At 39.5% G+C, this 14,583-nt stretch overlaps 1 protein-coding gene across 1 annotated transcript in view; it reads left to right on the plus strand.

The window, feature by feature from the left end:
* Positions 1-13,951, plus strand: part of cpxm2 (carboxypeptidase X (M14 family), member 2) — a 50,864-nt gene extending 36,913 nt beyond the window's left edge. Inside the window, exons 10-14 of the mRNA XM_026914653.3 lie at positions 2,178-2,357; positions 5,396-5,693; positions 6,761-6,900; positions 8,566-8,665; positions 12,457-13,951. Coding sequence (XP_026770454.1) covers positions 2,178-2,357; positions 5,396-5,693; positions 6,761-6,900; positions 8,566-8,665; positions 12,457-12,692 — 954 coding nt within the window. The 3' untranslated portion in view covers positions 12,693-13,951. The remainder of the gene's footprint in view (positions 1-2,177; positions 2,358-5,395; positions 5,694-6,760; positions 6,901-8,565; positions 8,666-12,456) is intronic.
* The last annotated feature ends 632 nt before the right edge of the window (positions 13,952-14,583 follow it).

Genomic DNA, 14,583 nt, shown 5'->3' on the forward strand with positions numbered 1-14,583 from the left:
GAGTGCTTGGTCAGATTATCCTTCAAACCATGGACATGTTTTCTTTACAGGAGAGCACATCGAATTAACACAAACATCAGCATTATTTTATCGACTTAACAACTTAAATACTGAATTAAAACTGTGATAAAATTAAGTGCATGCTGCACAAACGTTATTAATTGATTAATAATATCGTCCCTTTAAAGGGTTTTTCTTTTCCACATGGAGGACTTCGAGTTTGTCTGTAAGTGTAGCAGACGAGACTGGAGTTTGTCTGTAAGTGTGGCAGACGAGACTGGAGTTTGTCTGTAAGTGTAGCAGACGAGACTGGAGTTTGTCTGTAAGTGTAACAGACGAGACTGGAGTTTGTCTGTAAGTGTAGCAGACGAGACTGGAGTTTGTGTGTAAGTGTAGCAGACGAGACTGGAGTTTGTGTGTAAGTGTAGCAGACGAGACTGGAGTTTGTCTGTAAGTGTAGCAGACGAGACTGGAGTTTGTCTGTAAGTGTAGCAGACGAGACTGGAGTTTGTCTGTAAGTGTAGCAGACGAGACTGGAGTTTGTCTGTAAGTGTAACAGACGAGACTGGAGTTTGTGTGTAAGTGTAGCAGACGAGACTGGAGTTTGTGTGTAAGTGTAGCAGACGAGACTGGAGTGTGTCTGTAAGTGTAACAGACGAGACTGGAGTGTGTCTGTAAGTGTAACAGACGAGACTGGAGTTTGTGTGTAAGTGTAGCAGACGAGACTGGAGTTTGTCTGTAAGTGTGGCAGACGAGACTGGAGTTTGTCTGTAAGTGTGGCAGATGAGACTGGAGTTTGTGTGTAAGTGTGGCAGACGAGACTGGAGTTTGTCTGTAAGTGTAACAGACGAGACTGGAGTTTGTCTGTAAGTGTGGCAGACGAGACTGGAGTTTGTCTGTAAGTGTGGCAGACGAGACTGGAGTTTGTCTGTAAGTGTAACAGACGAGACTGGAGTTTGTGTGTAAGTGTAACAGACGAGACTGGAGTGTGTCTGTAAGTGTAACAGACGAGACTGGAGTTTGTCTGTAAGTGTTGCAGACGAGACTGGAGTTTGTCTGTAAGTGTGGCAGACGAGACTGGAGTTTGTCTGTAAGTGTGGCAGACGAGACTGGAGTTTGTCTGTAAGTGTAACAGACGAGACTGGAGTTTGTGTGTAAGTGTAGCAGACGAGACTGGAGTTTGTGTGTAAGTGTGGCAGACGAGACTGGAGTGTGTCTGTAAGTGTGGCAGACGAGACTGGAGTTTGTCTGTAAGGTTAGCAGACGAGACTGGAATTTGTCTGTAAGTGTAGCAGACGAGACTGGAGTTTGTCTGTAAGTGTGGCAGACGAGACTGGAGTTTGTCTGTAAGTGTGGCAGACGAGACTGGAGTTTGTCTGTAAGTGTGGCAGACGAGACTGGAGTTTGTCTGTAAGTGTGGCAGACGAGACTGGAGTTTGTCTGTAAGGTTAGCAGACGAGACTGGAATTTGTCTGTAAGTGTAGCAGACGAGACTGGAGTTTGTGTGTATGTGTAACAGACGAGACTGGAGTTTGTGTGTAAGTGTGGCAGACGAGACTGGAGTTTGTGTGTAAGTGTGGCAGACGAGACTGGAGTTTGTCTGTAAGTGTAGCAGACGAGACTGGAGTTTGTCTGTATGTGTAACAGACGAGACTGGAGTTTGTGTGTAAGTGTAGCAGACGAGTGCTTGGTCAGATTATCCTTCAAACCATGGACATGTTTTCTTTACAGGAGAGCACATCGAATTAACACAAACATCAGCATTATTTTATCGACTTAACAACTTAAATACTGAATTAAAACTGTGATAAAATTAAGTGCATGCTGCACAAACGTTACTATTTCATGACCTCAATTACTTTTTAATTTCTTTATTAAATTGTGTGCATGAATAACTGTCAGAGCATGATATAAAAAATAAAATGTAAAATAGCAGGATGTGCTGGATCAAGTGCTATTCTATGCCCAGCTGAATAATGAGTGTGGAAGCCATTTTGTTAAATGAAGCCAGTGATTAATGTGATAATTACAGCTGCTATTCATGCAGCATTGTCTCATTTGATCTGGCCATTTTCTCATTCATATACTGTATCATCGTAGTTAGGAACTAAATACAGTCCTTAATGAACAACTGGCTATTACTATGAACTCCAAAATATAAACTGTCCTGTTCTCAGGGCTCGGAGTTGAGCGGATGGTCTTTGGGTCGATGGAGTCAGGACGGCATGGACATCCACCATAACTTCCCTGACCTGAACAAAATTCTGTGGGAAGCCGAGTCTCGGAAATGGGTTCCACGCAAGTTCCACAACCACCACATACCCATTCCTGAGTGGTACCAGTCCAAAAATGCCACGGTATGTCATCTATAAACACACACACACACACACACACACACAGCTCCACAGACCTGACTGTGTGGTATACAACCAAGAAATACAAGAAACACTGATCTCAGTGGAATATCAGTCAGGCGCACATGCCAGTGCAGGGTTTTACTGAACAAAGCAGACGAATCCAAAAGCGCAAACAAACATCAGAATCAATAGACAAGCAAAGTATCAGACGATCATCAGACAGACTTAACCAGGCTAGACAGCATCAATACTGCACAAGCATGTACACAAACAACCATCTCTGTAACTTCACTAGCGGCACGCTAGGAGCAAGACTTCGCAAAACTTCACCGAAAGTCAGAGTTATTTAGTTCAAGTTCAAGTTCAAGTGGAGTTTATTGTCATTTCAGCCATATACAAGTACTCCAGGACCAAGGTGCTACATAAGAAACACAGAACAACACAGAACTACAAAGGACTACATAAATTATACATAAAGTGCACAAGTGCAAACATGTGCAGACCACACAAGACCACACAAGACAGCACAAGACAGTACAATGACAGTACAATGACTACTGGGACAGACAAAGGGCGCAGTAAGTCCCAGTGCAGCGCCGACCAGCACACAGTTCTGTTTAAAAGTGAACCTAGTGACATGTGGAGTGTGCTATTCAATTCAATTCAATTCTATTTTATTTATTTCAATTTATTTTTCAATTTTATTTATTTAAGGAGGTATTTATCAGGAGCTAATCAGGAACAGACGGCTTAAATATAGATACTTGAATAATAAATATCAATATAGAATTGTGTTATGTTTTTGTTACACCAGAGCACAGATGAATTCTCAAATCTGATTGTTCAGAAGGTGTTGATTAATTTTCTATAACAGAAGCTCTGACAGTAGTGCAGCTATAAATCACAGATTTATATTAATGTACTCGTCATAATACGTTATCGTTTCTATAGTAACAGCTCATTCACAGGGACGTGTACATCAGATGCTCCATTAATAATAAATAGATTAAAAAATTTGTTAAGGAGATGTTTATTTAACATTTATGGAAGGAGTCTCCAGTGTCAGCACTTTGTAACAGTCAGCAGTAAAGCTGTAACGTTGAGTTTTCCGACATCTTCAGGACAGAGGAGTTTTAACTTCAAGAGAGAGAAAAAAGAAAGGCTGATGCTATTTAATGAATAAATATTGTAATCTTTGGTAAATTGCTGTGGCATAAGAGGAATAAAACACTTCAGGAAATGCGGTTAAATAAAGGAAAATAATCAACTTTGGGGTGGGGACAGTATCATCATCACTCAGTACAGCAGCAGCAGCACACACACACACACACACACACACAGTTTCATTCCTGACTTGTCAATTGGCCTGCTGTTTTAAACTTTTTTATAAGGAGTTTATTCTGTACACATTCATCTGTTCATTAAAACTAATTAGTAATCAGTGCGTATCGGCCGTATTTCCGCCTGCCACTCTGTTTACTTCTTCTGGCTCGAGCGTCTTTATTTAATAAGAACTTCATTTATTAACACATTTTCCTGGTTAATGGACTTGCATTTTAAACATGCTGTTTAGTCCTGATCTTTTTGACGTTTTTTTTTCCGTGGCTGCCCATTCACGCCACTTCTCAGCAGCTTTTAAACCCCAATTTCTCCTCTCACAGAGCATTTGCTTTGCATTATGAGCAACAGCAAATTGAACATTAATTTCAGACGCATTGCTAGCGAAGGTTTGAAAGTCGTGAATGAAATTATAATCAGTGTGTGTGTATGTAATAAGAGAAACCACAGATAAGAACTTTGGTGCTAAGAACAAATCAAATGAACGGTTTCATACTAACATTGCTAGTTTTTCTTTCAATCTTAGCTCTATGAGCATTCTTCACCAAACTTTCACTTTAAAAACAAGCACCAAAAGTCGTTATTTAGGGCAGAATGCTGCTGAAAGTGGCCTGTGTGACATTTCTGTCAGAAACGCTGTTGCTGTGGAAGTAAAGAGAAACTCTGAGCTCCCTGCTGCGAGTGTTTGCATTAGCACGGCAGCCATAATTAGAAAATAGAGGCAAACCACCCAGGCTGACACACTGTTTTAGAGGTGGTTATTTCCATACACATGTATACACACACACACACACACACACATTTCATCGTGTTCAGCAGAGTGTGTGCTGCTGTTGCGGTTATTTCTGAGCATGTGTGAGTCACAGTCAGTGCTGATTGCTGTCACAGCCCTCGTCTTAACTCTCTTGTTATAGAAACTAAATCTGCTCCATAAATTAACCGAGACATAACAAGCTATTAATAAATAACTCTAAATAGATACAATTAATAATTAATAATGGGGTTATTGTACATATTTAAAATGACAACCAGCAGTGTCCTGATGTATTACAGACCTATACACACTAAAATAAAAGCTCTTCAGGTGAAACTGCTGAGACTATTTACATCGCTTGCAAGTTAACGTTACAGCTTTACCTCTGACTGTTACAAAGCACTGACACTGGAGACTCCTTCCACAAACCTTAAATAAACATCTATTTATGTGGAGCGTCTGCAGGACGAGTTCCTGTGAATGATCTGTTGCTATAGAAACGATAACGTATTAGAACAGGTGCATTAATATTAACCTGCACTATTGTCAGTGCTGCTGTTATAGAAAAGTAATCAACATCTTCTGACCAATCAGAATCCAGAATTCAGCAGCGCTGCGGTATAAACATGCACATATATTTTAATCACAGGTAAACAGATTACATAATCCAGATTACTCGCAGTCTGTTCCTATCCAGTGCTTCTTCTTTTTTCATTTTTAACTGTTAATTAGTGAGTTAAATCCTGAGAGATTAAAACTTCCCCACACACTCACCTCATGTTTGAGGACATTCTCTCTCCAAAAACAGTCCTGAGATACACTTTTCACTTTTCCCTACCTATCTAGTGTTAGAAATATATATAAAAAATCACAATATCTTGCTATAAGAGCATTATATAGACTATATCACTATTAAAGCAGAGATATGAATAGCTCAATATGACAGGTTGCCATGGAGACGCGGGCACTGCTGGGATGGATGGACAAGATCCCCTTCGTCTTAGGGGGCAATCTTCAAGGCGGCGAGTTGGTAGTGACCTTCCCTTATGACCGGACTCGACAATCTGGAGTTCTGAAGGGGGCCACGCCCACTCCGGACGACCCGGTGTTCCGCTGGCTGGCGTTCTCGTACGCGTCCACACACCGGCTGATGACAGCCCCGACGCGCAGGGTGTGTCACACACACGACTTCGCCAAAGAGGACGGCAACATCAACGGGGCGTCCTGGCACACGGCCGCAGGAAGTGAGTGAGGTTTGGGAATAAAGATGTTTCGTCATTTGTTTGGCTGTAGTATGACCTCAGAACCGTAGTGTTTAAAAGTGTTTAAAAGTGTTTAAAAAGGACCAGAGAATTATATAAACACCATCTATTTTTTAAACAAGTTAATTTATATTGCAAGTAATCATGCTAACGTGCAATAGATACAATAAGATAACTATTTCCTGTTGAAACCTCGTCCAGTTTTGACTTTTTTTTTCATTATGCATAAACCCTTAGAAAGCAAAATGATAGCTGTGTCAACTTTGAATTTTTCTCATATACACACAATCAGGCGATTCTTTTTAAATTCATTTCGGAAAGTTAATACATTCTTCTCTTCATCTATTCCTGTTTATCCCACAGGTTCTTCACAATCAATTTACAACCTGAATGACAGAACATTTATAACCCATCAGAGTTCAGTTTCTTCAAAATATGAGGAGTTGTTCATGTAACCATAGCAACCATAATGAATCTTGATTAAGCTTCACTTGTGCTGGTTACTAATCTCCTTTTTTGAAGTAAAGAATATGATATGATAAGATAACACTTTATTAAGAATAAACCACAGTTCATGCTACTGTTACAGTAAAATAATCACAGAGTGGCGTGAGTGAAATATTTTCCTGTAACAGCACGACACAGAGTGTTTTATTCCTCTTATACTACAGCACTTTGCTAACGATTACAATTTACATTGTACTTTTTATCTGTTTCTCGTTACATTTCTTGTCGATCAACATCCACGAAACAAGTTAGTTCTTGTTCTCACTTACGTTTTAGCAGCTGTAAACAGTCATTCTGTCTTAAAGTTACAGCTTTACCTCTGACTGTTACAAAGCGCTGACACTGGAGACTCCTTCCATAAATGTTACATAATAAACATGTCCTTACAGAAAACTTCACCTTATCAACGATTACACATGATTTTCTTTGTTAAATAACACAGACCTGGCCATCCTGCACACATAACATCTAACAGGTTATACATGCATGTGTGATATACAGTATTATCTGTACTTTATTACGAGGACGTGTCCGTTTTTCAGGTATGAATGATTTTAGCTACCTCCACACCAACTGCTTTGAGCTGTCCATGTACGTGGGCTGTGACAAGTTTCCTCATGAGAGCGAGCTGCCTGAGGAGTGGGAGAACAACCGCGAGTCTCTGCTTGTGTTCATGGAGCAGGTATACACACACACACACACACATAAGCACAAATGAGATATAATCGACTGATTGTCACAGCTCAGATTTATGGAACAGGTACAGCGCAAACACCTACACACACACACACACACACATACTGAAACAACATATGTGTCCGATATATGACTGCAGTAATACAGAGCTCCAGCACTGAGGTGATGAACGTTTTCTCTTCCTCCTCAGATGATTAAGACGGTTAAGCTGGAGATTACACAGCTTTCGACTCAGTATGGAGTAAATCTGATTAATGCTAGCAGTGGGAGTGTGGCATGACACACACACACACACACACACACACACACATGGGTTTTACTGCAATACTGAATTACAAGCAAAGTGACATTTCCACCTACGTGACATACACTCCAGCATCTGTTTCAGGTCTAGAGAAATAAATATATTGAAGTGATGGATGTCGAGTTCACAAAACTAATCCATATATCACGTGATATGAAGAAGAGATTCAATACAAATCAGTTTAGATCTATTTCGATGTAATACAAAAGGGCAAAAGGCCACACCTCTTTCACTGTGACAGACACAGAGGCCACACCTCCTTCTTTGAGACAGAGGCCACTCCTCTTTTACTGCCACTGACAGATACACAGGCCACATGCCTCCTTTAACATGATTGATATGCATAGAGGCCACGCCTCCTTCACTCTGACTGACACACACAGAGGCCACGCCTCCTTCACTCTGACTGACACACACAGAGGCCACGCCTCCTTGACTTTGATTGACAGGCACCAAGTGCACAATTTGACTGACACACACAGAGGTCACACCTCCTTCACTCTGACTGACAGACACAGAGGCCACGCCTCCTTCAATTTGACTGACAGACACAGAGGCCACGCCTCCTTCAATTTGACTGACAGACACAGAGGCCACGCCTCCTTCACTGAGACTGACAGACACAGAGGCCACGCCTCCTTCACTGAGACTGACAGACACAGAGGCCACGCCTCCTTCATTTTGACTGACAGATACGTTGCCCACGCCTCCTATTACATGATTGACAGACAGAGTACACGCCTCCTCCAATGAGACTGACAGACACAATAAAATAAAATACAATATGAAGAATAAATAAAAAAAATAAATAAATAAATAAATAAACAAATAGCTGATTCATCCAACTCAATTAAATGATTTATTCCTAAATGTTCATTTGTTTGTGAATTGGTCATCACTAGATCCTTAAATAAAATGATTCTTCATTAGTTAGATGATTCATTCCAAGTAACTCACTTGTTTAGGAATTTTCTATCACTAGATCCTAAAATAAAATCATTATTAGCTGCATTAGTGGTAGTTTGTGCTTGTGAACCTATTTTATCTGACTCCTTTAAATGATTCATTTCAAAAGAATCATTTGTTTGTGAATCATCCATCACTGAAGCCTTAGGAACTGTAGGACTGAAGTGTAGTGTGTGGGCTGTAAAGTGTGTCGTCTTAACAAGCAGCTTCAGTTTAACAACTCGTACATCATTTAGCTCCGTTCACTGACCTCGGTGAAGATTATTCAGCTACAGTAATATAAAATAAAGCTGATTATCTCCTGAATAATTTCTCCTGCATGTTTTAGGTGAAATGAATTGAAAAATGATTCAGTGATTTGTGAATCTCTCTCTTTCTCAGGTTCATCGGGGTATTAAGGGTGTGGTGAGGGACATGCAGGGGAAAGGCATCGCCAATGCCATAGTCAGTGTGGAGGGCATCAACCACGACATCCGCACAGGTACACTTACTCACATTTCTATTCTAATAGTTTAATACTCTCGTATTCTCATCTGTAATACTGGCACAATACAGCTGAGTTGTGTGTGAAATGGAGACGGGAAAAACACGGAAATAGCTTTTTTATTGTATCTATTATAATTTTTTAAAGGACACACTACAATGGGAACTTAATTCCAATTTTTTAAAAAAAAAAAAAGCTATAATTTTGTTTAAAAAAGTTTATTTTATTGCCTTATTTTACTCGTTTCACCACACAAAGTCTAGAAATAAAAAAACAAACAAACAAAAAACAAAACAAAACACATAGGCAGTACAGTGCATTTCGGCGAAGTACGAGTCAGCAATTCTACTGTAAAGATCTGGAAACTTATTCTGTTTTCATAAAAGATACAATAAAAATGGGATCAGCATATGAAGAAATGAATTTTGTGCCACGCCAGGAATGCCACGTCATACTTTTTATCCATTTATTGTTACGTTTAATGTCATCAAACTTCTGTGAAACAAGTTAGTGCCTGTTCTCACTTACGTTATAGCAGCTACAAACACCTCACTTTTTATCTTCACAATTTATCTTCATATGTTCTTACATTTCTGCTTCTTAATGTAACTTCCAGGTGTAATGACTGATAATAAATTAGCGAAAGTGTCAGTAATAAGGCCAGTTGCTTTAGCATCAGTGCAGTACAATACGATGCTGTTATTAATGTTGGGATAATAAAATGATCGTCATATTTTTGATTAGCAGTATTTCTAGTACTGTAGAGATTTAAATTAATTATTAAGAGCAAGGCAAATTAAAACTGTGTAGCCAAAAGTAGCTTTTGTTCTACTGTAAATACTAAAATGAAAAATTGATTAGTTGTAGGTTTTTTGTTTGTTTGTTTGTTTTTTAGTTTCCCTGGTGCGTTTGTGTTTGTTGCACTGATCTTCGCAAACGTCAGGAAAACAAAATATCATGATGCATTTCATGCATAGTGATTTTTTTTAAATCATGATGTTATTGTCATCGTTCCCTCTAAATCCGTAAAAAAAAATTTACACTTATTCCACGTCACACATTTTACACGATCCCAATAAACTCAGTGCTGAACTCTATATCAGACTGTGTGATAGCGTGTGTTCTCGATGTCAGATTACCTGATCGCTAACGATCCTCTGGACCTGCGGTTAAAAAAAATTACTACGTACGATACGGTTTACGTCGTCAATCAGCGTGATGCAGAAATCAGCTCTTCCAGAAAACAGGCTCGCATACACACAAACAAATTCACAGTGAGTTTGAGATAATGAGATTTTTTTTTTCTGTCTGTTAGAATGTTTCGCTTACGTTTTGTCATCACAGCTACCGTATCTGTAGTTTGCCGTCCTCCTATTGGTCGATGAGAGTCGTAGCAAAATCTCACACTCTGAGATTTCAATCAAAAATAAATGACATCACATTATGCTCTGTAAGACCACCATTCTCAACCCACAAACAAATCTTTGTTTTTTTACAGCGTGTGATTTTTGTCTGCGAGAGCAAAATCAGGCCAAAATCGTCCAGCGTAACGCCAGTTTAATTAGAGTATTGTGCTGCAGATAGATGCACAAAGAAGAGAAGCAGTTTATCTCTGCCAGGTTTTTGCTGTATCTTGGAAACAGAGTGTAGGATCACTTACACTGCAGCGGCAGAGCAGCCTGGCTTTCCTGAAGCTGTGTGTCAGCCTGAAACCTACAGCTTGAGTCATTGCTCCTAATTGTGGATTGGAGATACCCAACACACACACACACACACACACACACACAGTAAGCCAATCCCCTGAGCTGATTATGAAGCAGCAAAGGCAGTTACGATGACTGTGTGTGCATTCCCACCCAGAGAGAGGATGGTTAATATAAACACACACACGCACACACACACACACGTTATTGTTCAAAGCTGATTGGAGTGATTTGGCTACTGCTAAAGTCTAAACACATAGACAGCACCTTGCATAAGTATGGAAGGAATTTGGCACAACCACGTCCTCCAACCAAAGTCAGTGACCAGGTAAAGAGGGGATTAGTCAGAGACGCAAGTCTCATCATGATGCTGCCACCACCATGCTTCACAGTTTGCTGTGCTGCTGGTCTCAGGGTGATGAGTAGTGTTTTGGTTTCCACATTTTTCCAGAACTTTTCTGACTCCTTGGTCTTCACAATGCTTTTAGTTTTGGTATGTTCTCTAACAAACTCTGGGTTCTTGGGTCTGGGAACTTTCTTTTGAGATCACATGACACTTTAATTTCACACACGTCGACTTCATTCAACCAATTATGTCACTTCTGATGGTAACTGGTAAATGTAGAGTATTTATAGGCACAAAGCAGTGTGTGTTATTTCCTTATGCTGAGATATTTTAGCTGTGCTAACTCACTTCCACCAGTGTTTAAACAAACTGAGGTGTTTAGCTTTCTCATAACTTTAGGGTATGAAAACTGCAAACTCTCACTTTATTTAGCTAAACACACACACACACACACTCACACACACACACACACACACACACAGAGCCGTTGCTATGGCTGCCTTCTGTTCTTTCTGTGTAAATCCATTTAATTAAAGGTGCATTAGGCAAGATCTGTCAAAATGTGTCAAGATTAGGTCTTAAAGGTTAAGTAGGTGGTGTTGAATAAAAGCTTTGAATGATTCTTTTACTCCTTGAACCCAAACCCCATTCCCGTGACTTAACCTGCACCCCCAGAACATATGGTGGTTCAGCTAGAGTTAGCATTAGCAAGGACTGTCATGATATTGATTTCAAGAGCACTCAGCCATTCAACTGCTCAAGAGCTGAGTCTATAAACACTCAAAATTCATGTTTGTGCTGAATCACGGATTAAACGATTTTTAGATACATTTTTAAAAAATATTCTCGTTTTCTTGCTTTAAAAGCAAAGGTGAAATGTAAAGGTCAGTGGTGACTCAGTGACTAAAGCATTGGGCAAGAGATCGGAAGGTTGTGAGCTCTTGAGCAAGACACAGAACCTTCAGCTGCTCAGTTGTATCATGTTTGAATTGTAGCTTCAGGCAAATTAATAAACTGCTATTTAGACTCAACATGGTGTTTGTACTGCGTAAGTAAAAAGAGTCGATCTTCATCTTGGTTGAGATGTTACCAAAAAATGCCTCTGAATCTCACACTGATGTACACAAATACACAGCGCCTTGCTCAGTTAGTTACGGAGAAACATGAACAACCTGAACAGTTTTCTCACATTATTCATGCAATCTTTTTGTCTAATCGATGTTTGAAATGTGATCTTGTTGATCTGTTTCTGGTTTGTTGGTCTCTGCACATTCAGCCTGGTCTTGTACGACTGAAAACAACCGCTCAGCTACAACTGCTTAACTAGAAGGACTTTGCTGCCGACATAAAACTATGAGCTAATCCGAAACCAGTCATTTTTGCTGTGGTATAAACTACATTATAATAAATAAATGTTGTAACAGTCAGCTGTAAAGATGTAACATCTTCAGGACACAGGAGTTTACACTTCTTTGTGGTTTCTCGGTGATAAAAGACGACAAGCTGCATTTTTTTTGCTTATTAACATTAAGAGAGAGAATAAAGAGAGGCTGATGAGGGAACGACTGTTTATAGCTGCTATAACAGCGACAACAGGAACTAGCTTGTTTCTTGGACGTTCCACAACATTAAATATAACTATAAAATGAAAAAGTATGACATGTCATTCGTCATAGATGTCGTTGGATCAGTTCTCTATGCTGCAATGACTTTGTGTGTTTTGTTTTTTTTCCCCACAGCCGCGGATGGAGATTACTGGCGTTTGCTGAACCCGGGCGAGTACAGCGTGACGGTGCGAGCCGAAGGCTACGGTCTCACCCGTAAAGTGTGTGAAGTCGGTTACGACATGGGAGCCACGCAGTGCGACTTCAGACTCGCTCGCTCCAACCTGTCACGCATCAAAGAAATCATGGAGAAGTTCAACAAGCAGCCAATCAACATGCGACGACCTCAACAGAGACGTCCGGGGACATAGACGACGCTGTGTGAGGGACTGAAAGGGAACCCGGGTGTGTGCTGGACATTCTGGACTGTTTTAGACTGTATGAAGTCTGATGGTGAAAAAAGAATGAATAAAGTAATCAGATAGAGAACTGGATAAAGGATAGTGGATACACACATAAAGGATAGAGGATACACACATAAAGGATAGAGGATACACACATAAAGGATAGAGGATACACAAGAGCCGCTTGGTTCTGTAGAAAATAGATTTTTGTTATTTCAGGCTGTAAATGCGCTTCAACACGAAGCTACAGAAAGAGCAAAGTGTCCATTTTATATCGACATAAGTGTTTTATTCAGAATTAATATAATTACAGAGTGCATGAACAGAGTTATTAGAGAATTATAAACACCAAAACTGGCATGGAAATAAAACTCTCAGCATTACTATCCGTTTAAAGCATGTTTTTCTGCATTTATTATTATTCACTGATGTGGAGCAATACGTCAATCTAAAGAAGAATAAAACCATCCTGAAGTCGATTATTTTCCTATAACAGCACGTCCTCAAGTGTTTTATTCCCCTTATACCACAGCAACGTGTCAGTGAGTACGATTCTTCAATTTACATTTCATTCTGTGCAACATCCAAGTTAGTTCCTGTTCTCACTTCCGTTACAGCAGCTATAAACAGTCGTTCCCTCATCAGCTTCTCTTTTACTCTCTCGAAGTTAAAAAGAATGCAGCTGGTTGTTTTTTGTTAGCGAGAAACTGCAGTGTTTTGGAAAACTGAAAGTTACAGCTTTACCTCTGGCTCTTAAAAAGCCCTGACACTGGAGACTCCTTCCATAAACATCTCCTTACAGAAAACTTCACCATATCACCAATCTTTAGAAATCTGTTTATGTGGAGTGTCCACTGTACGAGTCCCTATGAATGAGTTGTTACCATAGAAACGATAGCGTATTACAATGAGGGCATTAATATAAACCTGTGATTTGTAGCAGAAGTTAATTGAAAGCGAGTACAGGAGAAAACAAGGCAGTTTCACTGTGAAGCCTGTGTAATGGCACTTAAACTGGTAAAATAACGTTTCTATCTACCTATAGATATCTGACATCTACAATGATCAGGGGTTCAGATGAACTCAGACAGATTTGGAGTTAATACTGATCCTGTTTGATGCTTCATTACTCACTCTTACTATTTACTGACTGTATCTGTTACATTAATGGAAATGTTTAACTGATAAACCTTACAAATGGACTCCAATAAACTCCTGGCATTAAATTCCTGTGTAAAGGTGAGGATTCTTGCAGAAATCATTTGCCATGGTGAACACTGACATGATAAATGTTTCTTAACAAGTTTTTCCGTGAAGACAAACTCGATAATAAATAAATAATAATTCACCCTTTTGCTGAAAATATATGATGACATGTAATACTTTCCTAAATCTACAAACGATCTACACTCGACTTCTCTGATCTGCGCATGTAAAAGCCGCACATTAAAGCTTTGTGGTTTTTGAATCTTCTTGTCATTCTCATAACCTCTTTCCTAACTAGCAACCTTTTCCGTTACAGTGAAGTTATTTTTGTAAAGAAATGTTTTATGTCCTTGGAAAAATTGTTTTGCTAGTGTATAAAGCTAGCTAGCTAGAAATAGCATACACAGTTGTGGTCATAAGTTTAAATACGCCTTGCAGGAATCTGCAAAATGTTAATAATTAAAAAAATAATAATAATAAGAGTGATCATAAAAATTGCATTTTATTTTTTACTAAGTTCTGCCCTGAATAAGCGATTTCACACAGCAGATGTTTCCATCTAGTCCACAAGACACAATAATAACTGAATTTACACACATGAACCAGTTCAGAAGTTTCCATACACTCGATTCTTAATACTGTGTGTGTTTCC

Source organism: Pangasianodon hypophthalmus, chromosome 12 (genome assembly GCF_027358585.1).
Source record: "Pangasianodon hypophthalmus isolate fPanHyp1 chromosome 12, fPanHyp1.pri, whole genome shotgun sequence".
Classification (NCBI taxonomy): domain Eukaryota; kingdom Metazoa; phylum Chordata; class Actinopteri; order Siluriformes; family Pangasiidae; genus Pangasianodon; species Pangasianodon hypophthalmus.